The 26,151-nt window shown below is 43.6% G+C and overlaps 1 protein-coding gene across 6 annotated transcripts in view; it reads right to left on the bottom strand.

The window, feature by feature from the left end:
- Positions 1–215: 215 nt before the first annotated feature.
- LOC138647928 (uncharacterized) overlaps positions 216–26,151 on the bottom strand; it is a 223,022-nt gene continuing 197,086 nt past the window's right edge. For 4 of the 6 annotated variants that reach the window (XM_069737304.1, XM_069737302.1, XM_069737303.1 and 1 more), the window contains 2 exons: positions 6,811–7,008; positions 265–761 (listed from right to left, as the gene is read on the bottom strand). In XM_069737304.1, coding sequence (XP_069593405.1) covers positions 495–761; positions 6,811–7,008 — 465 coding nt within the window. In that variant the 3' untranslated portion in view covers positions 265–494. Of the gene's footprint in view, positions 762–6,810; positions 7,009–26,151 lie in introns of all 6 variants that reach the window. The other 2 variants (XM_069737300.1, XM_069737301.1) reach the window with 2 other exon arrangements.

Raw genomic sequence — 26,151 nt, 5'->3', positions numbered from 1 at the left:
GGTGCTTATTCCGGAAACTCCGGATACCAAAAGTGCAATGGCGCCACAATGCACTGTGCTGCCCGAACACCGGAGAAAACTTCGCTGCCACCCCCAGCTCCAGCAGACTGCCCCACCGGTGACCCTGCCTTATGCCAGCCCGCCAGCTCCGCAGCCGCCGCCAGCACCACAGCAAGAGATTCCTTCACTTTTTCCCTATTTTTTTCCACTATTCTGATTTAAGACACATCCCCCATTCCCCCTCCCCCCCCCTTCCCAATTTGGGGGAAATAAAAGTGCATCTTACAAAGCGGAAAATACGGTATTACTGGTTGACATTTACACTGTTAAAATTACCGATCTCTGGATGTAGCGTGTCATCTCTTAGTTACAAAAAGAGCTTAACATGATGAGGAATGGAGGCTCACAGTATATTAGATAAATGGAGAACAGTTATGGAAAATAATAATTTTCAATGAACTGACAACCTCCTATTAGCTTTCTAACACCATAGATCACAGAAATTCATCACAAGCGCCAACATTAAGAAACGTTAGAGATTCTGGGGCACTCTCACTGAGCACAATAAAATCTGATTCATCATCGACAATCATTGAACTGCCTTGTGACTGATGAGTACAAAGAACAGTGTCCACATTCACTTGATTTTCAGAACATCCTTCAGTATCACTGGATAATAACTCCAGGTTGTAGTTAGATTTGTCAGCTGATTCCTTAGCACCAAGTTTAGTCACCATTTGTTTTTTCTCACTAGAAAGAGCCTGAAAAAGAATTTCTAGAAGTAACTACATATTGAAATCACAACAGTTATAGATTGTATGAATTTATGAAAATGACGATCTAACAAATAATGCAATTAGTCTAATAAATAGTCAAAATAATTTGCCTTTCTGTCACCTACCTATGTCATGTAAACTTAGCCAATTGTAAAGGACCCCATGCACATTACAATAAAGTAGCCAAGCTATCCGATATCAGCAGGATCGGTCTCCAGATGATTTCAGGAGAGGGAACGAACCAGCACGCTGGATTTCCAATGACTAATCCTTTTGTTCTCCAGTAAATAAGTCTCTGCCAGAAGAGACTGGCAGCAGCTCTCTCCCTATGAGAACACATGAGCACTCTTCTGAGTCGGTGGAGCCTTCTACAGCTATCAAATATGTATGAAGGCCTTACAAGGATTCAGTCAGCAGGTCTTCACACCCCAAAATATTTATATGCACATGTACCTTTTTCCAAGACACGTCAAGCAATACCTTTACATGACCAGTCCTGTACTCTGTTCCAGCATTTGTATTGATATAGAAATGGGTATTGTAGATCTGAGGCCTCTGTCACTCAAGCTCTATTCACCGCCTAGACTTCCGCCTCCTGTTGGACTGATGACTCCTTTGCCTGAAGTCACACAATATAGAGGCTGTCAGTCACGCTGGAGGAAAAGGTGCAGGGAACTTGAGGGACAGAGGCTTCAGATCTACCTTTGGCATTTGTGTATCATATATGTGACATCACATTTAACTAAATGAGATATATATCATATTTATATCTTATCTCTGTTTATACCATCAACTTTTATTTGCAACGTTTATTAGTATTATTCCTTACTAGTATTATATCATATTACAATCCAGGAATACTCATCTTTATCCGTATCTGTACTGCCCTGTTTTTATCTACTTATATGCTATTTTCACTTGTGTGTGTATATATACTGTATATACTCGAGTATACGCCGACCCGAGTATAAGCCGACCCCCCTAATTTTGCCACAAAAAAATGGGAAAACTTATTGACTCGAGTATAAGCCTAGGGTGGAAATGCAGCATTTACCGGTGAATTTCAATAATAAAAATAGATCATTATTTCCCCATAGCTGTGCCATATAGTGCTCTGCACCGTTCATTATTTCCCCATAGCTGTGCCATGTAGTGCTCTGCACCATTCATTATTTCCCCATAGCTGTGCCATATAGTGCTCTGCACTGTTCATTGCCCCATATAGTGCTCTGCACCGTTCATTATTTCCCCATAGCTGTGCCATGTAGTGCTCTGCACCGTTCATTATTTCCCCATAGCTGTGCCATATAGTGCTCTGCACTGTTCATTATTGCCCCATATAGTGCTCTGCACCGTTCATTATTTCCCCATAGCTGTGCCATATAGTGCTCTGCACTGTTCATTATTGCCCCATATAGTGCTCTGCACCGTTCATTATTTCCCCATAGCTGTGCCATATAGTGCTCTGCACTGTTCATTATTGCCCCATATAGTGCTCTGCACCGTTCATTATTTCCCCATAGCTGTGCCATATAGTGCTCTGCGCCGTTCATTATTGCCCTATAGCTCTGCCCCATATAGTGCTCTGCACCGTTCATTATTTCCCCATAGCTGTGCCCCATATAGTGCTCTGCGCCGTTCATTATTGCCCTATAGCTGTGCCATATAGTGCTCTGCACCGTTCATATTTCCCCATAGAAAGCTCTGCCATTGTCGCTGCTGCTGCTGCAGTAAAAAAAAACAAAAAAACACATACTCACCTCTCTTGCTTGCAGCTCCCGGCGTCCCGTCCCGGCGTCTCTCCGCTCTGACTTATCAAGCAGAGGGCGCCGCGCACACTATATGCGTCATCGCGCCCTCTGACCTGCACAGTCAGAGCGCAGATAGACGCCGGGAAGATGGAGCGGCGCCCGGCGGCTGGAACATGGACAGGTGACTATGCGATACTTACCTGGTCCTGGCGTCTGGCTCCTTCCCCCACACAGCTGGTCTTCGGTGCCGCAGCTTCTTCCTCTATCAGCGGTCACCGTTACCGCTGATTAGAGAAATGAATAGGCGGCTCCACCCCACTCCCACTCCCGACTCCAAGACTTCTCCCGTGCTGCGCCAATCCTCTGGAATGCTCTACCCCAAGACATTAGGACCATCCATAATTTGCATAGTTTTAGGCGCTCACTCAAAACACATTTGTTCAGAGCGGCCTATCACGTTCACTAATCAAAGTTATGTTATGTTTGTGTGTGTGTAGCCCATTCACTATCCCCATCTATCCCCCAACTCCTGAAGATGGCTGGACCATGATTGTAAATACATCATTGTAAATACACACCTGTACTTTGTATCTCCCCCACCTCATTGTAGATTGTAAGCTCTCACGAGCAGGGGCGGCTTATTTCGCTTTAATTATTGTATTGTTAACGTTGTTACTTATGACTTTTGTGTTTGAAACTGTTAAACTGTAAAGCGCTGCGGAATATGTTGGCGCTATATAAAGATTATTATTATTATTCATTTCTCTAATGAGCGGTCACACGTGACCGCTGATAGAGGAAGAGCTGCAGCACCGAAGACCGTGGGACTACAGGGGGAGCGCCAGGATCGCTGGAAGCAGGTAAGTATGCCTCAGCGCCCTCACCCCCTCACCCACCGACCCTGCCACCCACCTTGACTCGAGTATAAGCCGAGAGGGGCACTTTCAGCCCAAAAATTTGGGCTGAAAATCTCGGCTTATACTCGAGTATATACGGTAATTTTAAATAACGAATATAAATAAAGACTAGTCTTCTTGAAAAGCGTCATGTCTTTAGGTGTGTTTATGATCTGTTTTTTGGCTTATTATTAGAAGATTGGGGGTATCGGTGAACATTTATATGTCAATTCAAATGCTGTAATGGAGGAATGGACTGGCCATGTAGAGGTATTGGTATATTTAAGAGAAATTGAAAAAAACAAACAAATGGAATATGCCTGAGAGATCAGACTTGTTTGTGGTAATCTGTAACTATGTAAACTGTGGTGTGCGCATGCTCTGGTCGGCAGGTACCAGGTTTCTGACATGTGCCACCGGTGTCTCCTCCCCACCCCCATCTTCATACGTTTGATGGGGGCATGGACTGATGATGTTAGACGCTAAATAGTGTCAAATAGTGCAATGGCTTGATAAGGTATTTGATAAGGTATGAAAGAGAGATAGAGACACAGAGAAAGAAATACTAGTTTTAAAACAGTCTCGTTTACTGATAAGTGCTATGCAACACTGGTTGGTCCAGATGGATAGAGTATTGGAAGACTGGTGGATGGCTGCAACATCAGCAAGGAGGTGAGAGAATCATGTATTGGGCTGGAATCATGGAGAGAGTGCTGGTTGGCCCCTTTATTGTCCCTGAAGGTATAAATATGAGAGAGAGAAAGCGAGAGAGAAAGAAAGAGAACGGAAAAGAGAGAAAGAAAGAGAGACTAAAAAACAGCCTTGTTTACTGATAAGTGCTGTGCAACCCTGGATGGTCCAGATGGATGGCATAGTGGAAGACTGGTGGCTGTGACATCAGCAAGGAAGTGGGAGAATCATGTATTGGACTGGAATCATGGAGAGAGTGCTGGTAGGCCCCTTTGGTGTTCCTGAAGGTATGAAAATGACCTTGGTAAAGTATATAGAATTTCTGACTGACCACTTTCTTACATGGTGCAGAAGAAATATTGTGTCATCCATATCAAAATCATCTTCATGGAAGAAAATGCACCATCTCATGCTGAGCCATTGGCTGCTATGGGCATAAAAGGAGAGAAATGCATGGCGTGGCCACCATCTTCCCTTGACCTCAACTCAATTGAGAACCTTTGGAGAATCCTCAAGCAAAAGATCTATGAGGGTGGGAGGCAGTTCACATCAAAACAGCTGCTCTGGGAGGCTATTCTGACACCCTGCAAAGAAATACAAGCAGAAACTCTCCAAAAACTCCCAAGTTAGCTGGATGCAAGGATTGTGAAGGTGATGTGAAAGAAGGGATCCTATGTGAACATGTAACTTGGCCTGTTAGGACGCTTTTGTTTGAAAAAGCTTTTGATTTCAGTAAATGTGACCTTTTAATGCTGCAAATTCAAAAAATGATCATTTTGCGTTCTGTACAATCTATAAAATATTTGGAAACTCTGTTGTGCATAATAATGTGATACATTGCACCTTGAGTTTTTTTTAGTTTTGAAAACAAATACTGTTATTGTTGGAAGACTTGCCCAATAAAATTTGATTTATTCTCTAACAACTGATGATTTGAACCTTATATTGACTCATTTTCATTGACTATTTAAAAAAAAATCAGAGAAAAATAGCATTTGCATGATAATTTGGAATGAGGTGTATAACTAGACGCAGGAGTCTAAATGATCCTAGGGCATAAGATAATATGGCTTAGTTATGCCTCATTTTTTAGGTAGGAAGAACTTGATATATATTATGAAACATTAATTCAATAAAAAGGTCATACATTAATTAACTACATTAAATAGACTTTTCAATTTTCGTGTTAAATTGGGCATATGATGTAATAAAACTTTAGTTTTTTTGTCTCTCCTTTGCAGAGACATTAGCAGTCAAATTATTTGGCACCTAATGAGTTAACTTATGTTAAGTGTAAGTGGGTGTTATCAGACAGGTTTCACTTGGGGCGTGTACAGCTTCTCCTTGTTTGACATTGACTATTTATAAGAAGGCAGCAACACACTGAAGAAAGAACACACCTCCACAATGGTTTAGAGCAGGATTTCAATGGGTGAAATATAATTATACAGCCCTGATTTCTTGGTATAACCCTTTACATGATTAGAAAGTGCTGGGAGTAGAGCGCGGATGACTTTCACCTTTCAGGAAAGGTCAATATATAAGCAAGGCAAGGCAGGCTATACTCAGACATTAACCTGCATGTTCTGGACTACTCCTGTGTGAGATGTAATGACAGCCTGCTCTTCTCTCACTGATGAGGGATTACAAGATGCTGTGAGCATAACAATCATTGGTGTTACTCAGGCAGTGTGGAGAAGAGGAGTACAGCAGAGCTGACAGTGCTATGAGAGGAGAGGAGCTAGGGTTTTTAATGTGACACATGTAAACTCAGCTGCACTTTCTGACCATAGAGGAGGTTCGGCCAGGAGATCAGGGTGGTCTAACATACATTTCATACCCTGAGAAATCTGTTCTAAGCTTCCTTCCTTTGAGTGTAGTTGCCTGCTTATGATTGGTCAGCATCATACTGGGAGAAGTACACGCCCCACCTCCCCCCATGAAAAAACTCTGATAACACCCATTTTTAAAGTAACAAAAGTTAACTCCTTAGTTGACAAATACTTTGATTCCTAATATTTGTGCAATGGAGAAGCAAAATAAAAAAACAGAAAAACAACATTTTATTCTGATCTGCAGCCATTATTGCATTGTGTGTCCAATTCAACATGATGAATTTGGTGAAAGACCCCCTTTAAAGGGAATCGGTCATCTACAAAAAAGCTCCTTACTTTCAGACATTCTGTTTTGTTACTTTGCAAGTAAATAGGTTTTGCAACATGTTAGGCAGTGTAACTGGAACAGCAGCTACAGGATGAATATAAAATTATTCTTCTCGCAGCTGCTCACTTCCAGGAACAGGCAGGGAGCCGATACAGTCACCATTTACTACACAAGCGCATTAATGTCCCTCCCTCTGTAGTGAGCAGAGTTTTACTGCCCCTTGTTCTGCCCTGATGACTGGAAATGAGTGGCTGCAGGGAGAATATAACTTAATTTCCTCTCTGCAGCCACTCCTAGAGTAAACTAGTCTAATATTACTAATGCTATTTACCTGCAGCCGGCCACTAACCACTATATGTGCAAGTAAATAGCGTTTCTGCAGGTGACAGGTTCCTTTAAATGTGCTAAAGTCTATCAGATATAGATCATCAGTAGTAGTCTTTTATGAAGTCAATTTGGAAAGTTTCATAATTTTGCAGTTATAGTTTTTTTTTTTTAGAATTCATACTACGTGCACTCTGTAAATGTACTTACATGTGAAACTGCTTTATTTTTCACTGAATTCTTGTCTTCCATTTTCTCCACATTAGACATAAGACAAAAGCATGTCTGCCCAAAACTTTCCATATTTCGATTTAGAGCACCATCAGACTCTTCCTCATCTTTCAAAGTACCTGGCTTTGTTTGGATTTCTCTTCTGGTGCATTCAACAGCACAATTTGGAAGTGTGGTCTAATGTGAAGTGAAATAGATTCATAATAATGTTTTTGACTTTCATGACAATGCATGAGATTCTATAAGAAAAGTAATAAAAAGTTCTACAAAAAATATGTCTATTAGGCTTGGTTCACATTTGTATGTCTACAAACGTATGATGTATGAGTGGGACGTGCAATGGGGAAAATAAGTATTTGATAGACTGACGACTTTTCAAGTTTTCCCACCTACAAATAATGGAGAGGTCTGTAATTTTAATTGTATGTACACTTCAACTATGACAGAGAGAATCTTAAAAAAACAAAAAACAAAACAAAACAAAACAAAAAACCCCCACAGAAAATCACATTGTATGATTTTTTAATAATTAAGTTGCATTCTATTGCATGAAATAACTATCTGATCACTTACTAACCAGCAAGAATTCTTGCTCTCACAAACTTGTTACTTTTTCTTTAAGAAGCCCTCCTACTCTGTGCTCATTACCTGTATTAAAGTGCACCTATTTGAACTTGTTACCTGTATAAAAGACACCTGTCCACACAATCAATCACGCTTCAACCTCTCCACCATGGCTAAGACCAAAGAGCTGTCTAAGGCTACCAGGGACAAAATTGTAGACCTACACAAAGCTTGGATGGGCTGCAGGACAATTGGCAGCTTGGTGAGAAGCAAACAACTGTTGGCACAATTATTAGAAAATGGAAGAAATACAAGATGAAGGTCAATCTTCCTTGGTCCTCCCTCAGAAAGAGAACTGAAGATGGGTCATGGCTGGGTCTTCCAGCACGACAATGACCCGAAAAACACAGCCAGGGCAACTAAGGAGTGGCTCCGTAAGAATCATTTCAAGGTCCCAGAGTGGCCTAGCCAGTCTCCAGACCTGAACCCAATAGAAAATCTTTGAAAGGAGCTGAAACTCAATGTTGCCCAGCGACAGCCCCGAAACCTCAAAGATCTGTATGGAAGAGTGGGCCAAAATCCCTGCTGCACTATGTGCAAACTTGGTCAAGAACTACAGGAAATGTCTGACCTCTGTAATTGCAAACAAAAATTTCTGTACCAAATATTAAGTTCTGTTTTTCTATTGTATCAAATACTTTTTTCATGCAATAAAATGCAAAATAATTATACAAAAATCATACAGTGTGATTTTCTGGATTTTTTTAAAGATTCTGTATCTCACAGTTGAAGTGTACCTACAATTACAGACATCTCCATTCTATGTAGGTGGGAAAACTTGCAAAATCAAATACTTATTTTCCCCATTGTATATGTAAAAAATGTATAATGTTTATGTAAAAAATGTATATGTAAAAAATGTATAAAAGTTTGTGCAATACGTCGAACTACATCTGTCTAAATTTTAACTTATACATCATCTACATTATAGATGCTTTTATACTAAGATTATATGTTATCTCAGACAGAAAATGTACACTGTTTAATTCTCAGCTAACTTTTAATACATCCTACAATAGAAAAAAGTGCTCACAGAACCAAAATGTAGAAAAATATAAATAGTATTATCTGTATTTAGGCAAAAGATATACATGAAAACAGATTAAAAATAGTCATTCAGTGGTCAGGACACATCTCTGCAGAAGGTTAAAGGGAATCTGTCACCCCCTGGGACGCTTATTACTATAGGCTGTGAGGCAGTGACTCGTGTCACAGGTAGGGGTCGCTGTGTGTTCTCCCCAGGTTGTGCATGGAGACGGATGAAGTCCATAGGTGTGCATGGCAGTCACTGATTTCCGGTCCGGGTTTTCCATGTGGATGAAAGCCACAGGTTTGTTTGTTAAAAACCCTGCAGTAAGGGGTATGGGTGTGGCAGGTGTCAGGCGCAACATCAGTGTCAGTTTGGTGTGTGCTGTTGTGCAGAGCAGAGGCCTGCAGAGCGCTGGCTGTGTGTATGAAGCAGCATAGGCCAGTGGAGCCAGCAACTATGGCAGCTGAATAGCCTGGCACTCGCAGCGTACACAGCGATGCAAGTCGTCCATGGTAACTGGTCTCGGATGTGGACAGTCCTGTGTCCGGAGATGCATGTCCTGTGCCCAAAAGAGGACTAGCATGTGTAACGATTGCAAACAGGTTGATATGGTGCACGGCTGCTATCTGAAGGCTATCCTGGGCTGTGTATGGCTGTGTGAGTAAAGAGTCTGTGATACAGCGGTGCAGGACAACCACGGGAACTAGTCAGAGGAGGACTGGCGTATGTAGTGTCTGCAACATGTGAAGTGGTGTTTGGAGACTGTAATATGGCGTGCGGTCGCCCCACGGATACTGGACAAGGAGAGGTCTTGCGTGTTTAGGGACTGCAATCTAAAAGCCGTATGATGTGTAGTGCCATGAAACGGGCACTGTGACGAGATGCAACTGTGTGTATTGAACTTTGTTGACGTGTACTATAAAATACTATGCACCTTTATGTGTGAAGTAACACAGTAAAGAGACTTTTGTATATGAACTTGGTGGGTCACTGCCTCTTCACTGCGTACGGCACTACTACACCATCACAGGGCATATAGATAGTAGAATGGTTAAAATAGTCTTACCTGTATGCCTCATAGCGGCATGCAGTTGTTGAGAAATTGTTTTAATCTTTTATGTTAATGATTTCTGGGTGTGAGGTGCCTGGAAGAAATCTCTGCCTCCTGATTTCATTATCATACCACCCCCCTCCCACTGCCCTTTGACCTGCAGTTGTGGCACCGTAAACCCACATTCATTAACATAGCAGATTAAAATGCAATTTTTCAACAACTACACTGCAGCTATGAGGCAAACAGGTAAGACTATATTAGCCATTCTAATACCTGTATGCTCATAATAATAGCTTAAAAGCGTCCCAGGGGGTAACAGATTCCGTTTAATATCATATACAGTATTTAATGGTGCAGACATTAGACATAGAACAGTATATTTCAAAACATTTTAATATGTCTCCCATAAAGAAAAATTATTAAAAAATGTAAGTCTTTCACGTGTCAGCTACGTTTTTCTAGACTTCCAAAAAACAAACACAACATAAACCGGACAGAACATAGTCAAAACAACATTTATTTCATTATGTCTTGCGATTTTGGTCTTTAGATACACTGCCAAGTATGTCTGAATACAGGTTTTTGCAATTCAGGCATATACAACCAGTGACGTGCACTGCATAAAAGTGAACCAAGCCTTAATTATAACCCATCCCCTTCAAAAACACTTTTTTAATAAAATGCTTTATTATGTAATAATAAGCAAAAAGTATATATAATTTGCATCTGTATTAATAGGTTTAGAATTAAGTGATACGGTTATGTGCATCGGCAGTCACTACTAGGATGAGCTCATTACATACATTTGTATCCAATTAAAGTGGCTAAAAAAACGAATAGCTAAGCCTTCCCTAGTTTGCAGTGTGAGGTTAGAGATTTCTCTTAGGCCCCCTTCACATGTCCATTTTTTGGGTTTGTATGTGGTCCTTTTTTTTTTTTTTTAAGGACTGCAAATACGGACACACGTACACTTATTGCATTCAATGGTAGTGCGTATTTGTCAGGTTTTTTACACGGACCATGTGTCCGTGTGATAAACAGAAAAGTCCTTTTTCTTGCGCTGCACGGAAAAAATGCATGTAGCAAAAGTGCACACAGATGACTCATGGGTGACAAGTGACACGTAGTAGTGCCTGGGAAAAAGCAGTACAGTTTGCGCTGTTGCCATGCGCTGGCTGCTGAAGACAGCTCTGATCATTGTCGCCTAGTCTCCCTGAGCTCAGCACGACCAGGCAACAATGATGGGAGGTGTATTCAGCACCTGCTGTGTGCACCATGTGCAAAATTAAGAATTAAATAAAAAATTTGTTGTGAGGTCCAGCGTAATTTTGATAACCAGCAGATGGAAAGCTGATGTTACTAATTTGGGAAAGGGGACAATAACTCAAAAGGTTCCCAGCTTATTAATAAGAGCTCACAGCTGTTTACTTAGCCTTTACTGGTTAGTTTTACGGGGGACCCAAGATAAAAAAATGATGTACGGTAGGTTCCCCCTAAAAATTCCAATCAGCAAAGACTTAATAGACATCTCTGTGTTGATAGTAAAAGCCTGGGAAGGGGACAGGGATATTGACCCCCACCCAGGCTACCAACATCAATAAAATATCCCAAATTTTTCACTTAGCCTTGCTCTTCCCACTTACCCTGGTGCAGTGGCAATAGGGGTTATAGGGTTGGGGTTAATGTCAGCTTTGTATTGTCAGCTGACATCAAGCCCAGGGGTTAGTAATGGAGAGGCGTATATAAGACGCCTCCTTTACTAACCCCATAGTCATATTGTAAAAAAAGACACAGCAAGAAAAAAGTCCTTTAATTGAAAGAAACAGACCCCACCCTCTTTTTTCCATTTATTAGTGTAAAAATTAAATAATACAAAAACATATTCCTCATCTGTCCAATGATAATTCATTTGTCCCACGCTCTAATCCATCTCTGTTACATTTGGATTACATGGCTGAGCAGTGGCATGATGTGACTACTCAGTCATGAATCCTGGGGTCGCTGAGCTGAGCTTGTGATGCAGCTTGTGACAAGCGTTAACGTCATAGAGGTTATAGCTGGCCACTGTCAGCTGTTCCCATGCTCAGTTCTGTGTGAACTGGCTGATGAACTGGGGTAACCTTCCTTTCATCACTGCTAGCAGAGTAATTTCTCACAGTACTAGCGGTGATCTCATTGAGCTCACCGAAGTTCATCGGTCCGCTCATAATGAGCTACCCATGGGAACCGTAGCTTCAGTGACCAGCGATTACATTAGAACAGGTCACTGAAGTTGCGCTCTGATACTCTGGTCAGCATCTCTTGGATGCTAGGCTGAAGGGGCGCATCATACCACTGCTCAGCCTGGTATCCAGATAAAGTAGAGATGGGTTATGCTGCAGAACAAATGGATTATCACTGAACTGATGAGGATTATGGTCTTTTTATATTTTTAATAAGGATTTTAATTTTATTCTTGCCGTGCGTTTATTTCAAAACTTACTATGATGTTAGTAAATGGAGGCATCTTATAGACACCTCTCTGTTACTAACCCCTGGGCTTGATGTCAGCTGACATTACAAAGCTGACATCAACCCCAACCCTATTACCCCACTTGCCACTGCCACAGGGCAAGTGGTAAGAGTGAGGCTTAGAGCCAGAATTGGCACATCTTATGGATGTGCCATTTCTGGGACAGCTAAGAGCTGATGTTTTTAATCTGGGGGAGGGCCAATATCCATGTCGCTTTCCAAGCTATTAATATCAGCCTACAGCTGTCAGTTTAGCCTTTGCTTGTTTTTGATTAAAAGGGGGCCCCCACATCAAGGTTTTGGGGGGCCTCCCCTATAATAACCAGTAATGGCTAAACAAACACCTGTGAGCTGATATCAATAGCCTGTGAACTTTTATGGCTATTGGCTCTGTTAGTAGAATATTAACATCAACCCCCAGAGGTCAGCTTTCCCTCTGCTGGGTTAAAAAATGGGGAGCCCATGCCATTTTTGAAAAAACTTATTTTTTTAAACATGACGTACACAGCGGGTGTTGTATACAACTCCCATCATTTTTGCCTGGTTGCGGTGATCTCAGGGAGACCAGGCGACAATGATAAGATATAGACACATTTTCAAATGTTGGGTGCCATAAGAAAAAAATGAAGTGAGAGAGAAGATGCTAGTAAAATCAATAAATTTATTCAGAACTTATTCTAAAAGTGTGTAACACATGATGTAAAGCTGATAAGAGCTGCCTTCAGCACCCGGAGCCATGGGAACAGCTAACTGTACTGCTTCTCCCAGGTGCCGGTATGTGTCACATGGGCACATAGATGACACATGTATGCACACGGATGTGACACACAAACAGCAAATGAATACACGGATGTCACACAGATGCCACATTCCTACATATGTGTGGCACACGGACACAGACCAAGGTTCTCACCATTACTGTTTTTTCCAGTACATGAGTCACCAGGTTGTGTGAAGAGGGCCTTAAAGTGATCATACATAGCAAGTTTTGTAGATAGCTGGGGACAACTTGCAGATCACTGGGAATCTGACTGCTGTGACACCCAGTGGCCCGGAAAAATTCCCTGTTTTGAAAGGGACTGACATAGAAAGTACAGTTTTCGACTATTCCCAGCAGTGGTATTCATAATGAGTGGAGTGATAGGTAGAGCATAGGGTTGAGCGAAACGGGTCGAACATTTTCAAAAGTCGCCGACTTTTGGCGAAGTCGAGTTTCATGAAACCCGATCCGACCCCTGTGCGTGGTCGGCCATGCGGTACGCGACTTTCGCGCCAAAGTCGCGTTTCAATGACGCGAAAAGCGCCATTTCTCAGCCAATGAAGGTAAACGCAGAGTGTAGGCAGCGTGATGACATAGGTCCTGGTCCCCACCATCTTAGAGAAGGGCATTGCAGTGATTGGCTTGCTGTCTGCGGCGTCACAGGGGCTATAAAGGGGAGTTCCCGCCGACCGCCATGTTACTGCTGCTGATCTGAGCTTAGGGAGAGGTTGCTGCCGCTTCGTCAGAAGCAGGGATAGCGTTAGGCAGGGTCCATTAACCACAAAACCGCTTGTGCTGTAGCGATTTCCACTGCCCAACACCACCTTCAGTGTGCAGGGACAGTGGAAGCTCCTTTTTTTTTTTTTTTTCCTCAGCGCTGTAGCTCATTGGGCTGCCCTAGAAGGCTCCCTGATAGCTGCATTGCTGTGTGTACGCCGCTGTGCAAACCAACTGCTTTTTTCAAAGCACAAATCCTCTTGTTCCTTCCTTTCTGCACAGCTATCTTGTTTGTTTGTCCACACTTTTTATTTAATTTGTGCATCAGTCCACTCCTTATTGCTGCCTGCCATACCTGGCTGAGATTACTGCAGGGAGATAGTAATTGAAGGACAGTTCCTTTTTTTTTTTTTTTTTTTTGGTGGGAGATTAAGATTGACATTTCTGCTAGAGTGCCATCTCTGTCTGTGTCATCTCTCACTCAGTGGGCCATAGAAAGCCTATTTATTTTTTTGCTTGATTTGGGTTCCAAAATCTACCAGAAAAAATCACAACATCAATCAGTGGGAGAAAAATATTGGCCTCAGGGCTTGTGTGCCACTCCTTACTCCTGTGTGTGCCATCTCTCACTCAGTGGGCCATAGAAAGCCTATTAATTTTTTTGCTTGATTTGGGTTCTAAATTCTACCTGAAAAAATCAATAAATCAATCAGTGGGAGATTAATATTGGCCTTTGGGCTTGTGTGCCAGTCCTAAGCGTGCCATCTCTCTCTCTCTCAGATAGTGGGCCATAGAAAGCCTATTTTTTTATTATTTTATTGGGTTTATAAATTTTCCCTGGAAAAAAAAAAAAGTGGGAGATTAATATTGGCCTCTGGGCTTGTGTGCCAGTCCTGAGCGTGCCATCTCTCTCACAAATAGTGGGCCATAGAAAGCCTATTTATTTTTTTGGTTGATTTGGGTTCATAATTCTACCTTAAAAAATCAATCAATCAATCAGTGGGAGATTAGTATTGGCCTTTGGGCTTGTGTGCCAGTCCTAAGCGTGCCATCTCTCTCTCTCTCAGATAGTGGGCCATAGAAAGCCTATTTATTATTATTTTTTTTATTGGGTTTATAAATTTTCCCTGGAAAAAAAAAAAAGTGGGAGATTAATATTGGCCTCTGGGCTTGTGTGCCAGTCCTGAGCGTGCCATCTCTCTCACAAATAGTGGGCCATAGAAAGCCTATTTATTTTTTTGGTTGATTTGGGTTCATAATTCTACCTTAAAAAATCAATCAATCAATCAGTGGGAGATTAGTATTGGCCTTTGGGCTTGTGTGCCAGTCCTAAGCGTGCCATCTCTCTCTCTCAGATAGTGGGCCATAGAAAGCCTATTTATTATTATTTTTTGTATTGGGTTTATAAATTTTCCCTGGAAAAAAAAAAAAAGTGGGAGATTAATATTGGCCTCTGGGCTTGTGTGCCAGTCCTGAGCGTGCCATCAATCTCACAAATAGTGGGCCATAGAAAGCCTATTTATTTTTTGGGTTGATTTGGGTTCATAATTCTACCTGAAAAAATCAATCAATCAATCAGTGGGAGAAAAATATTGGCCTCAGGGCTTGTGTGCCACTCCTTACTCCTGTGTGTGCCATCTCTCACTCAGTGGGCCATAGAAAGCCTATTAATTTTTTTGCTTGATTTGGGTTCTAAATTCTACCTGAAAAAATCATTAAATCAATCAGTGGGAGATTAATATTGGGCTTTGGGCTTGTGTGCCAGTCCTAAGCGTGCCATCTCTCTCTCTCAGATAGTGGGCCATAGAAAGCCTATTTATTATTATTTTTTTTATTGGGTTTATAAATTTTCCCTGGAAAAAAAAAAAATGGGAGATTAATATTGGCCTCTGGGCTTGTGTGCCACTCCTGACTCCTGTGTGCGTCATCTGTCACTCAGTGGGCCCTAGAAAGCCTATTTTTTGTTTTATTTGTTTTCTAAATTCTCCCTGAAACAATCATTTTATTTTCTTTGGTTTCTAAATTATTCCTGAAAAAAATCATTTTTTTTGTATTTTTTTTCTCTCTCAAGTCTCCCTGAAAAAAAAAAAAAAAAAAAATCTGTGGGAGATTCATATTGCCCCTTCTGCTTGTGTGCCAGTCTTGACTCCTGGGTGTGCCATCTCTCTCTCTCTCCCAAATTGTGGGCCATAGAAAGCCTATTAATTTTTTTGCTTGATTTGGGTTCCAAAATCTACCTGAAAAAAATCACTAAATCAATCAGTGGGAGATTAATATTAGCCTCTGGGCTTGTGTGCCACTCCTGACTCCTGTGTGCGTCATCTGTCACTCAGTGGGCCCTAGAAAGCCTATTTTTTGTTTTATTTGTTTTCTAAATTCTCCCTGAAACAATCATTTTATTTTCTTTGGTTTCTAAATTATTCCTGAAAAAAATCATTTTTTTGGTATTTTTTTTTCTCTCAAGTCTCCCTGAAAAAAAAAAAAAAAAAAAAAAAATCTGTGGGAGATTCATATTGCCCCTTCTGCTTGTGTGCCAGTCTTGACTCCTGGGTGTGCCATCTCTCTCTCTCTCCCCAATTGTGGGCCATAGAAAGCCTATTAATTTTTTTGCTTGATTTGGGTTCCAAAATCTACCGAAAAAAATCACTAAATCAATCAGTGGGAGATTAATATTGGCCTCTGGGCTTGTGTGCCACTCCTGACTCCTGTGTGCGTCATCTGTCACTCAGTGGGCCCTAGAAAGCCTATTTTTTGTTTTATTTGTTTTCTAAATTCTCCCTGAAACAATCATTTTATTTTCTTTGGTTTCTAAATTATTCCTGAAAAAAATCATTTTTTTGGTATTTTTTTTTCTCTCAAGTCTCCCTGAAAAAAAAAAAAAAAAAAAAAAAATCTGTGGGAGATTCATATTGCCCCTTCTGCTTGTGTGCCAGTCTTGACTCCTGGGTGTGCCATCTCTCTCTCTCTCCCCAATTGTGGGCCATAGAAAGCCTATTAATTTTTTTGCTTGATTTGGGTTCCAAAATCTACCGAAAAAAATCACTAAATCAATCAGTGGGAGATTAATATTGGCCTCTGGGCTTGTGTGCCACTCCTGACTCCTGTGTGCGTCATCTGTCACTCAGTGGGCCCTAGAAAGCCTATTTTTTGTTTTATTTGTTTTCTAAATTCTCCCTGAAACAATCATTTTATTTTCTTTGGTTTCTAAATTATTCCTGAAAAAAAATCATTTTTTTGGTATTTTTTTTTCTCTCAAGTCTCCCTGAAAAAAAAAAAAAAAAAAAAAAAATCTGTGGGAGATTCATATTGCCCCTTCTGCTTGTGTGCCAGTCTTGACTCCTGGGTGTGCCATCTCTCTCTCTCTCCCCAATTGTGGGCCATAGAAAGCCTATTAATTTTTTTGCTTGATTTGGGTTCCAAAATCTACCTGAAAAAAAACACTAAATCAATCAGTGGGAGATTAATATTGGCCTCTGGGCTTGTGTGCCACTCCTGACTCCTGTGTGCGTCATCTGTCACTCAGTGGGCCCTAGAAAGCCTATTTTTTGTTTTATTTGTTTTCTAAATTCTCCCTGAAACAATCATTTTATTTTCTTTGGTTTCTAAATTATTCCTGAAAAAAATCATTTTTTTGGTATTTTTTTTTTCTCTCAAGTCTCCCTGAAAAAAAAAAAAAATCTGTGGGAGATTCATATTGCCCCTTCTGCTTGTGTGCCAGTCTTGACTCCTGGGTGTGCCATCTCTCTCTCTCTCCCCAATTGTGGGCCATAGAAAGCCTATTATTTTTTTTAGCTTGATTTGGGTTCCAAAATCTACCTGAAAAAATCACTACATCAATCAGTGGGAGATAAATATTGGCCTCTGGGCTTGTGTGCCACTCCTGACTCCTGTGTGCGTCCTCTCTCACTCAGTGGGCCCTACAAAGCCTTTTTTTTTTTTTTCCTAAATTCTCCCTGAAACAATCATTTCATTTTATTTGTTTTATAAATTCTTCTGTAAAAAATAATTTTTTTTTAATTTTTTTTTTTTTCTGAAGTCTCCCTTTTAAAAAAAACAAACACAAATCAGTGGGAGATAAATATTTACATTTGCGCTTCAGTGACAGTCCTGCGTGTGTGCCATCTCATTTGTTGCCAACAACAACAGAGTGTGTAACATTGTGGCTGATTTTCGTTGTGGTCTCACCCACCTGTAAAGGGGTAGCTAAATCATACTGAAGTTATAGCTCACCGTGTAAGTTGTGTGACAGCAACAAATACCGTTCGTTTGTTAACGTTTTTAAAACAATGAGGAAGTCTGGTGGAAGAGGTCGTGGCCGGGGGCGTTCATTGTCAGCTGGTAATGAGGGTAGTGGTAGTGGTGGAGCATCAGCTGGTCGTGGGAAAAAAAATATTGCACCTAAGTCTGGAGCTGTGGAGCCAGGTTCGTCGTCTGGCTACACAAGGCCTCGAACGCTCCCTTTTCTGGGAGTAGGAAAACCGCTTTTAAAGCCGGAGCAGCAAGAGCAAGTTTTGGCTTATCTTGCTGACTCAGCCTCTAGCTCTTTTGCCTCCTCTCGTGAAACTGGTAAATGTCAAAGCAGCGCGTCGTTAGTGGATGTTCACGGTCAGGGACAAGTCGCTTCCTTGTCCTCTTCAGCAAAAACAACAACAGAGAAGAATGCAGCAGGCGACACAACGGGTTACTCCATGGAGCTCTTTACACATACCATCCCTGGCTTAGAAAGTGAAGCAGTTAACAGTCCATGCCCATTACAAGTTGAATCTGACATGGAGTGCACTGATGCACAGCCACAGCCAGACTACTATCCTGGTCCTTTGACTCAGACCACAACATTGCCATCGCAGGGTGCTGATCAAGAATCAGACCCTGATGAGACTATGTTGCCCCATCACGAACGCTATACCACCGACCGCCACGGTGACACAGACGAAGTTGCACACGAGCTACAAGAAGAGGTAATAGATGACCCAGTTCTTGACCCCGATTGGCAGCCATTGGGGGAACAGGGTGCAGGCGGCAGCAGTTCTGAAGCGGAGGAGGAGGGGCCGCAGCAGGCATCAACATCGCAACAGGTTCCATCTGCCGGGCCCGTATCTTGCCCAAAACGCGTGGCAAAGCTAAAACCTGTTGGAGGACAGCGTGGCCATCCGGTTAAAGCTCAGTCTGCAATGCCTGAAAAGGTATCCGATGCTAGAAAGAGTGCAGTCTGGCATTTTTTTTAAACAACATCCAATTGATCAGCGCAAAGTCATCTGTCAAAAATGTTCAACTACCTTAAGCAGAGGACAGAATCTGAAAAGTCTCAATACAAGTTGCATGCATAGACATTTAACCACCATGCATTTGCAAGCCTGGACTAACTACCAAACGTCCCTTAAGGTTGTAGCACCCTCGGCCAATGAAGCTAGTCAGCAACGCAACATCCCTTCCGGCAGTGTAGGGCCACCATTTTCCGCACCACCTGCAGTATCTGTGCAGGTTTCTTTGCCAGGCCAAAGCCTTCAGGGTCAGGGAATCACCAGTTTCGTAGTAGGAAACACTGCATCTAGGGCACCTGTGGCAACAATACCATCTCCCACCGTCTCTCAGTCTGCCATGTCCACCGGCACCCCCGCTAGTTCCACGATCTGCAGCTCTCCAGTCCAGCTCACCCTACATGAGACTATGGTTAGAAAAAGGAAGTACTTAGCCTCGCATCCGCGTACACAGGGTTTGAACGCACACATAGCTAGACTAATCTCGTTAGAGATGATGCCCTACCGGTTAGTTGAAAGCGAAGCTTTCAAAGCCCTGATGGACTACGCTGTACCACGCTACGAGCTACCCAGTCGACACTTTTTTTCCAGAAAAGCCATCCCAGCCCTCCACCAGCATGTTAAAGAGCGCATCGTCCATGCACTCAGGCAATCTGTGAGCACAAAGGTGCACCTGACAACAGATGCATGGACCAGTAGGCATGGCCAGGGACGTTACGTGTCCATCACGGCACACTGGGTAAATGTGGTGGATGCAGGGTCCACAGGGGACAGCAAGTTTGGGACAGTTCTGCCTAGCCCACGGTCTAGGAAACAATTGGCTGTAGCCGTTCGCACCCCCTCCTCCTCCTCTTCGTCCTCCTGCAGAAGCGAGAGCTCGTCCACAGACCGCAGTCGCACAACCACTCCATCCGCAGCTGCCACTGTTGCACACCAGGTCTCCCATTATGGGGCAGCTACTGGCAAACGTCAGCAGGCTGTATTGGCTATGAAGTGTTTGGGCGACAACAGACACACCGCGGACGTTCTGTCCGAGTTCTTGCAGAAAGAAACGCAGTCGTGGCTGGGCACTGTAGATCTTGAGGCAGGCAAGGTAGTGAGTGATAACGGAAGGAATTTCATGGCTGCCATCTCCCTTTCCCAACTGAAACACATTCCTTGCCTGGCTCACACCTTAAACCTGGTGGTGCAGTGCTTCCTGAAAAGTTATCCGGGGTTATCCGACCTGCTCCTCAAAGTGCGTGGACTTTGCTCACATATCCGCCGTTCGCCCGTACACTCCAGCCGTATGCAGACCTATCAGCGTTCTTTGAACCTTCCCCAGAATCGCCTAATCATAGACGTTGCAACAAGGTGGAACTCAACACTGCACATGCTTCAGAGACTGTGTGAACAGAGGCGGGCTGTTATGTTTTTGTGGGAGGATACACATACACGGGCAGGCAGTAGGATGGCAGACATGGAGTTGTCAGGTGTGCAGTGGTCGAAGATTCAAGACATGTGTCAAGTCCTTCAGTGTTTTGAGGAATGCACACGGCTGGTTAGTGCAGACAACGCCATAATAAGCATGAGCATCCCCCTAATGCGTCTGCTGATGCAAAGTTTGACGCACATAAAGGATCAGGCGTCTGCAGCTGAGGAAGAGGAAAGCCATGATGACAGTCAGCCATTGTCTGGCCAGGGCAGTGTACAGGACGAGGTAGCGGGCGAAGAGGAGGAGGAGGACGAGGAGGATGATGGGGATGATTATATTTTTAATGAGGAAGCTTTTCCGGGGCCACTGGAAATTGGTGGCGCGGCAAGGCCGGGTTCTGGTTTTTGGAGGGACACAAGTGACGTGGATTTGCCTGAAACTGCCCCTCAACCAAGCACAACCGCAGATTTGAGAACTGGAACTTTGGCCCACATGGCGGATTATGCCTTACGTATCCTCAAAAAGGACACACGCATAACTAAAATGATGAATGATGACGATTACTGGTTGGCCTGCCTCCTTGATCCTCGCTATAAAGGCAAATTGCAAAATATAATGCCACATGAGAACTTGGAACTAATATTAGCAACCAAACAATCAACTCTTGTTGACCGTTTGCTTCTGGCATTCCCTGCACACAGCGCCCGTGATCGTTCTCACACGAGCTGCAGGGGCCAGCAGACCAGAGGAGTTAGAGGGGCAGAAATCAGAAGTGGCGTTGGCCAGAGGGGTTTTCTGACCAGGTTGTGGAGTGATTTTGCTATGACCGCAGACAGGACAGGTACTGCAGCATCAATTCAAAGTGACAGGAGACAACATTTGTCCAGTATGGTTACAAACTATTTTTCATCCCTTATCGATGTTCTCCCTCAACCGTCATTCCCATTTGATTACTGGGCATCAAAATTAGACACCTGGCCAGAATTGGCAGAATATGCATTGCAGGAGCTTGCTTGCCCGGCAGCTAGTGTCCTATCAGAAAGAGTATTCAGTGCTGCAGGTTCAATACTAACAGAAAAAAGGACTCGTCTGGCTACCCAAAATGTAGATGATCTAACCTTCATTAAAATGAACCACAACTGGATTTCCAAATCTTTTGCCCCACCTTGCCCGGCTGACACCTAGCTTTCCTATGAAAAGGTCTTGCCTGTGGACTATTCTGAATGCCTTTTCCAATCTCGTAATTTTCAGCACCTGATTGTCCAGCATACGACATGTTTACACCTCACTAAATGGCCAAACTCCCCACACGGGGCCGTGGTATCGACACTCGGCGACAGCACCCGTGAGAGTGCAGTTTGTCTGAAGAGGTGGGTGAGCCCGCTTTTGGTCGACGGCACTGCCACTGGGTCCCTCCTAGTACAATAAAGTGTCTCTGGCGGTGGTGGTGCGCACCCAACGTCAGACACACCGTTGTAATATGAGGGGCCCTGGGCCTGTACCGCCGGCCACAAGACAGTTTCCCCCCACCCCAGCTCAAACAGTGCTCTACCACTTGCAAAATTATCTCACAGCTCCACCAATGTTTAGTCTATGCGCTGACATCCTTCAATGCCTGCCACTGACAATACCATTGTATTGACATTTTTGTTATGTTAGGCCTTCGATGCCTGTCTGTGGTCACTCCTTCCACTAGGCCTCCACTGACCACACCACTGCTGCCTGTGTACCCCTGGAACCAATTTAAAATTGCCTACAGCCATGTGTTATTATTTTAGGCCTTCGATGCCTGTCTGCGGTGACTCCATCCACTAGGCCTCCACTGACCACACCACTGCTGCCCGTGTACCCCTGGAACCAATTTAAAATTGCCTACAGCCATGTGTTATTATTTTAGGCCTTCGATGCCTGTCTGCGGTGACTCCTTCCACTAGGCCTCCACTGACCACACCACTGCTGCCCGTGTACCCCTGGAACCAATTTAAAATTGCCTACAGCCATGTGTTATTATTTTAGGCCTTCGATGCCTGTCTGCGGTGACTCCTTCCACTAGGCCTCCACTGACCACACCACTGCTGCCCGTGTACCCCTGGAACCAATTTAAAATTGCCTACAGCCATGTGTTATTATTTTAGGCCTTCGATGCCTGTCTGCGGTCACTCCTTCCACTAGGCCTCCACTGACCACACCACTGCTGCCCGTGTACCCCTGGAACCAATTTAAAATTGCCTACAGCCATGTGTTATTATTTTAGGCCTTCGATGCCTGTCAGCGGTGACTCCTTCCACTAGGCCTCCACTGACCACACCACTGCTGCCCGTGTACCCCTGGAACCAATTTAAAATTGCCTACAGCCATGTGTTATTATTTTAGGCCTTCGATGCCTGTCTGCGGTGACTCCTTCCACTAGGCCTCCACTGACCACACCACTGCTGCCCGTGTACCCCTGGAACCAATTTAAAATTGCCTACAGCCATGTGTTATTATTTTAGGCCTTCGATGCCTGTCTGCGGTGACTCCTTCCACTAGGCCTCCACTGACCACACCACTGCTGCCCGTGTACCCCTGGAACCAATTTAAAATTGCCTACAGCCATGTGTTATTATTTTAGGCCTTCGATGCCTGTCTGCGGTCACTCCTTCCACTAGGCCTCCACTGACCACACCACTGCTGCCCGTGTACCCCTGTAACCAATTTAAAATTGCCTACAGCCAGCCCAATTTTTTTATTTTAGGCCTTCGATGCCTGTCTGCGGTCCATTCTTTCAACTACTACTACACTGACCAGGGCACTGCTGCCCGTGTACCCCTGGAACCAACATCAGAAAATATAAAAATAAGTATTTTGCTTACAAAAAAGAAAATACTGGAGAGATATCAAATGCAGACATTTTAACATTAAAAACAAACACACAACTAAAATCTGGTACAGTACTAAAAATGGCCACCAGCTACAATTACTTTCTCCTACAAGTAGTTAACTGAAAGGTTTTTTCAATTGAAAACACACATATGGCATCCACCGAGTGTTGTCCTGTCGCGTCTTCTTTATATTATTGCCGAGAAGATGCAAAACAATGAAAATAATAAAATCATTAATTACCAAAATAATAGAGAAAGTCAACACCACATTGCAAATAAACATTCATTCCAAATAAAGAAGCAGGGCGCGTCCGAGGGTGAGTATATACCTAATAAGAATATAATCACCCTCGGACGCACAATGCTTATTTCCAACAGCCTTCCTTCCTAAGAATCAGCCCTTCCGTGGTGTAGAGAGACGTTGTGTTACACTCCAAGGTGTTCCCCAGGTTGCCTTTCCTGAGCTTCGATCTTCCGGCTCTCGTTTAGTAGTTCTTGGAAACTACACTGCATTAGGCCTTCAAATTGGGTATGGGGTGTAGAGAGAGGGTGTGTTCCACTCCAAGGTGTTCCCCAGGTTGCCTTTCCTGAGCTTCGATCTTCCGGCTCTCGTTTAGTAGTTGTTGGAAACTACGCTGCATTAGGCCTTCAAATTGGGTATGGGGTGTAGAGAGATGGTGTGTTCCACTCCAAGGTGTTCCCCAGGTTGCCTTTCCTGAGCTTCGATCTTCCGGCTCTCGTTTAGTAGTTGTTGGAAACTACGCTGCATTAGGCCTTCAAATTGGGTATGGGGTGTAGAGAGATGGTGTGTTCCACTCCAAGGTGTTCCCCAGGTTGCCTTTCCTGAGCTTCGATCTTCCGGCTCTCGTTTAGTAGTTCTTGGAAACTACACTGCATTAGGCCTTCAAATTGGGTATGGGGTGTAGAGAGAGGGTGTGTTACACTCCAAGGTGTTCCCCAGGTTGCCTTTCCTGAGCTTCGATCTTCCGCCTCTCGTTTAGTAGTTCTTGGAAACTACACTGCATTAGGCCTTCAAATTGGGTATGGGGTGTAGAGAGAGGGTGTGTTACACTCCAAGGTGTTCCCCAGGTTGCCTTTCCTGAGCTTCGATATTCCGGCTCTCGTTTAGTAGTTGTTGGAAACTACACTGCATTAGGCCTACAAATTTGGTATGGGGGAAACATTGGCGCATCTGCGGTCCCTCCTTCCTCTAGGCCTCCACTGACCTGTCTACTGCTGCCCGTGTTCCCCTGGAACCAATTTAAAATTGCCTACAGGCAGCCCAATTTATTATGTTAGGGCTTCGAAGCCTGTCTGCGGTCCCTCCTTCCACTAGGCCTCCACTGACCTGTCTACTGCTGCCCGTGTACCCCTTGAACCAACATCATAAAATAAAAAAAAAAGGATTTTGCTTATAAAAAAGAAAATACTGGTGAGATATCAAATGCAGACATTTTAACATTAAAAACAAACACACAACTAAAATCTGGTACAGTACTAAAAATGGCCACCAGCTACAATTACTTTCTCCTGCAAGTAGTTAACTGAAAGGTTTTTTCAATTGAAAACACACATATGGCATCCACCGAGTGTTGTCCTGTCGCGTCTTCTTTATATTATTGCCGAGAAGATGCAAAACAATGAAAATAATAAAATCATTAATTACCAAAATAATAGAGAAAGTCAACACCACATTGCAAATAAACATTCATTCCAAATAAAGAAGCAGGGCGCGTCTGAGGGTGAGTATATACCTAATAAGAATATAATCACCCTCGGACGCGCAATGCTTATTTCCAACAGCCTTCCTTCCTAAGAATCAGCCCTTCCGTGGTGTAGAGAGACGTTGTGTTACACTCCAAGGTGTTCCCCAGGTTGCCTTTCCTGAGCTTCGATCTTCCGGCTCTCGTTTAGTAGTTCTTGGAAACTACACTGCATTAGGCCTTCAAATTGGGTATGGGGTGTAGAGAGAGGGTGTGTTCCACTCCAAGGTGTTCCCCAGGTTGCCTTTCCTGAGCTTCGATCTTCCGGCTCTCGTTTAGTAGTTGTTGGAAACTACGCTGCATTAGGCCTTCAAATTGGGTATGGGGTGTAGAGAGAGGGTGTGTTACACTCCAAGGTGTTCCCCAGGTTTCCTTGCCATTGCTTCGGTCTTCCGACTCTCGTTTAGTAGTTGTAGAAAAGTACACTGCATTAGGCCTACAAAATGGGTATGGGGTGGAGAGAGATGGTGTGTTACACTCCAAGGTGTTCCCCAGGTTGCCTTTCCTGAGCTTCTATCTTCAGGCTCTCATTAAATTGTGGTTAAATGGAACAACTGCATTTGGCGTACTAGTTGGTTTGGGGCCTACTATCGGTGTCTGCCACTCCTTGCTGTTCTCCTGGTTTCCTGTCCTGAAATTCCATTTTCAGGCTCTCGTTAAGTAGTTGTTAATGTTAGACTGCATTTGGCCTACTAGTTGGGTTGGGGCCTACTATCGGTGTCTGCCACTCCTTGCTGTTCTCCACTGAACAAAGCTGTGCCGCCTGTTTACTACGGTTGCCAATTTTGAACTGCATTTCGACTACTTACTGATTTGGCCCTACTCTCTGTGTCAGCCTCTCATTCCAGTTGTCCTCCACTGCAATGCCCCCTGGTTATTCCTGTGTTACCAATTTTGAACTGCATTTAGCCCACTTTATTCTTTGGGCCTATATCTGTGTTTCCACTTCATCGTGCCCATTGCCCAGCCAGTGATAGATGAGTCTGCTGGTACATTGACCCATAACGCAACATTCCCCGTGCATGCTACACAACAACATTGTGACCCTGCTGAAAGTCAGGTTGCTCTTCCCGCATACCATACCACCTTACACGGGGACAAAGAGGAAGGTGCAGATGAAAGTGCAGGTTCCTTCATCAGGTGGGGGGAGGAATACTAGTTGGCGACGTCACTGGCACAGGGCCTCTCATAGTACGCAAAAGTGTTGCTGCCGGTGGGAGGCGCCCCCGCCGTGCAAACACACCGCTGTACTTTGAGGGGCCCTGTGCCAGTGCCAATGCCAACAAGTGGGCCCCCCCTGCTTGCTCAGGATCACAGCACTTGCAAAG

This window comes from Ranitomeya imitator, chromosome 8 (assembly GCF_032444005.1).
Source record: "Ranitomeya imitator isolate aRanImi1 chromosome 8, aRanImi1.pri, whole genome shotgun sequence".
NCBI lineage: Eukaryota > Metazoa > Chordata > Amphibia > Anura > Dendrobatidae > Ranitomeya > Ranitomeya imitator.
Note: the sequence above shows the minus strand (reverse complement) of the source record. Positions and strands in the feature narration are given on the sequence as shown.